Source organism: Corvus brachyrhynchos, unplaced genomic scaffold (genome assembly GCF_000691975.1).
Source record: "Corvus brachyrhynchos isolate BGI_N302 unplaced genomic scaffold, ASM69197v1 scaffold211, whole genome shotgun sequence".
Lineage (NCBI taxonomy): Eukaryota > Metazoa > Chordata > Aves > Passeriformes > Corvidae > Corvus > Corvus brachyrhynchos.
Genome location: NW_008236211.1, coordinates 39,237 through 41,870, shown reverse-complemented (window position 1 = coordinate 41,870; position 2,634 = coordinate 39,237). Strand labels below are relative to the sequence as shown.

The 2,634-nt window shown below is 47.2% G+C and overlaps 1 protein-coding gene across 1 annotated transcript; it reads right to left on the bottom strand.

Annotated features, from left to right (window-relative positions):
- Nucleotides 1–224: 224 nt before the first annotated feature.
- On the bottom strand, nt 225–2,632 carry LOC108448929 (interferon-induced very large GTPase 1-like; the record flags this gene model as incomplete). The annotated part of the gene is made up of 1 exon (XM_017743361.1): nt 225–2,632. A coding segment is annotated over one exon (2,334 nt), but the record flags the coding sequence as incomplete, so codon positions are not given.
- Between the last annotated feature and the right edge of the window lie 2 nt (nt 2,633–2,634).

Here is a 2,634-nt window from a genome sequence, read left to right as displayed (position 1 = left end):
CTTGGGATCAGCCTTGGTCACGAGGCCGATGGGCCCAGGGAAGGAGTTTGGTTTGACTCTAGGACAATGCAGAGGGAAGTGTTTATGGCAAGGAGGCAAGAGCATTCTGGCTTTATCATGAAGCGAGGGAGTTGCTGAGTGATGGCTGCCGTAACACACCCTATTGGGAGCAATTAGATACCATTGGCTGTGTGTGGCTTGAGAGTGTCATTGTTGTAACTGCATTTTGTGGAGAGCCTGGTACAAAGTTCTTCTAAACTGCAAAGCCGTTGTGGTTCTTCCTTCCCATGGACGTGGCCTAACGCTTGTCCAGCTCAGACAGTGCTTCCTGCTTGGTAACTCTCTGCCATGCCTTAGGGATTTCTCCTTTGCCCTGAAATTTCCCATTGTACAAAGCTTCCAGCTGTGTCCTGAAATGAGACACAAACCATTTCCAGTACGCCTGCATGGATGGATCAGGAAGAATGTTCCATGTGGAGAAACGGGGTCCTGCATCCCGGTATCTCTTGTAGTGGATCCATTTGACATCATCAAACCTGAATCTGAGATTACTTGCAACAAGGCTGGAACAAATATCAATGACCAGGTGGTCCGTCTTCTGCCACTTGGTTCCCACCAAGGCTCGTGGGCGGTGGAAGACCAGCTGATGGTCTCCATCGTGATTCCGCATGGTGTTTGTGCAAACAGCCCCACAAAAGGGACACTGCTCCCAGCACCCCGAGAAATGCTCTGCCAGGATGGTGTGAGGCTGCCTTGCAAACGAGCTCATATCGGCATCAGCAAATTCTTTCCTGAGCCTGTTCTTCAGGTCATCCAGAGCTTCTGCCATGACACTGCTCAGGAACTCAATGTCTGTGACCTCCTGGTGCTCAATGCCCTTCAGGTCACTTCTGGGCAAGTTGATCACCTCTGTCAGTTCCCTGCAAAATTCATCCAGCCAAAGAGAGACTTTGTCTTCTCTGTCTTTTCTGTCTTTGATAATTTGCGTTGAGAAAGAAACAGCTTTCAGGATGTTTCCATAGAGAAGATTAAGGGAGGAATCTAAAAACTTCTCCAGACTTCTGCTCCCATGTGAACAGTAACTCTGAACTTGTTTTCCAAGGTATCTCCGAAAAAACTCATCTGGACACTTAAGGTAACATTTGAAATACTCAAAATTTTCTTGTTCTGCCAGGTATCTCAGGATGGAGACTTCCAGATTGGCTCTGTTGCCCTGGAAATCTGGGAATTTGCCCTGCATGTCCTCAGCAATGGCTTTAGCCGTCCTCTCATAGACCGCCCGGTGAAGAGCTGGTTCAATCTTGTCACAAAGGAAAACAGCAAAAGTTGTGATAGAAGTGGCTCCTTGGCAGGAAATCAGGAAATACTGGAAGAAATTCTCTCTCTTGCTGCTCAGGTACACGACTGGGTCATTTGCCTTTTGGAACGCTTCATGCATGACTTTAAACCTTTCTGCTGCCATTCTGCACAGATACAGAGACAAATCTATGCTGTACTCCCTGTTAAAAGTACAGGTTGCATTGCTGGGGATGGAGTTCACACCTTCCTGTACTTCATTGAGTATTTCATGAATAAAATTTCGACTGTAATCCTGTTTCTGCTGTTCCTTCTTATCAATGTTTGTCCTCACATGTGCTATGATGTTGTCTGTGATGTGCTGCAAGCTGATCACATCAGTATCAGAATCGCTCTTAAGGAGCTTTTTCTTCATGACATGTTTCTCCATGTCAAAAGAAAATCCTCCATCTTTGGGAAATGACCTGATCCGGTAATGAAGTCCTGGCTCCTTAAACTTCTCTAGAAGGACATCTTCAATTTCTGCATCGATATCCACTGGTTCCTGAGGACGAGCAGCACGGGAGACTTCAGCAATCCACTTGTTCCAGACAGAGGTAAAGCTGTCCTTCAGTTCTCTCTCACTGAGGCTCTTCCCTTTCAGAGTCACAGCCAACTCCCTACTCCTCCTCAGGAGCTCATCTTCATATTGCACCTTCCTTGCATCCAGTTTACTCTGCTCCTTCTGTAGCTCAATAAGATTCTCACATTTCTTTTTTGTTTCAAGAAGAAGAGCCTCTTTTAGTTCTTTCAGCTTCAGTTCTGTGCTTGATTTCCACTGGACCAGTGTCTCACAGTCTTTGTCCTCCCTGAAATACTTTTCCACTTCTTTCTCAATGGCATCACTTGTCTCTTGCACCTGCCCTTCAAGGTATTCTCTGGTGACGTTCTGCAAGTCCCCATTCCGAATTTTGTTGTCCAGTCTCATCTGCATGTCTAAGACGTGACTCCTCAGCCTCCAGGTCCACTGACTAAAGGCGCTTTCCAGTTTCCTGTACGCGGCAATCTCCAGGGAATTCTTGAAGCTGAAAACAAAGTTTTCATTCAGCAACGCATTCCAGAGGTCACCAATACGAACTTTCAGGCTCGAGAGCCTCAAAATGCTGCGCTGCGACTGCTTCTGGGCAGCCTGGAGGATTTTGCTCTTTAGTTGCTGGACGTTCTGGCTGTAGGTGGGGTTGGGTGGTGCCATCGGGGGGTTTCCTTCCCACAGGTGAGCAAAGTAGTGAATGTGGGTGTTCACATCAAAGCCGATGACGTTGCTGAAGGGGGAGGTGTTACAGAATTCCTTCCGGGCAG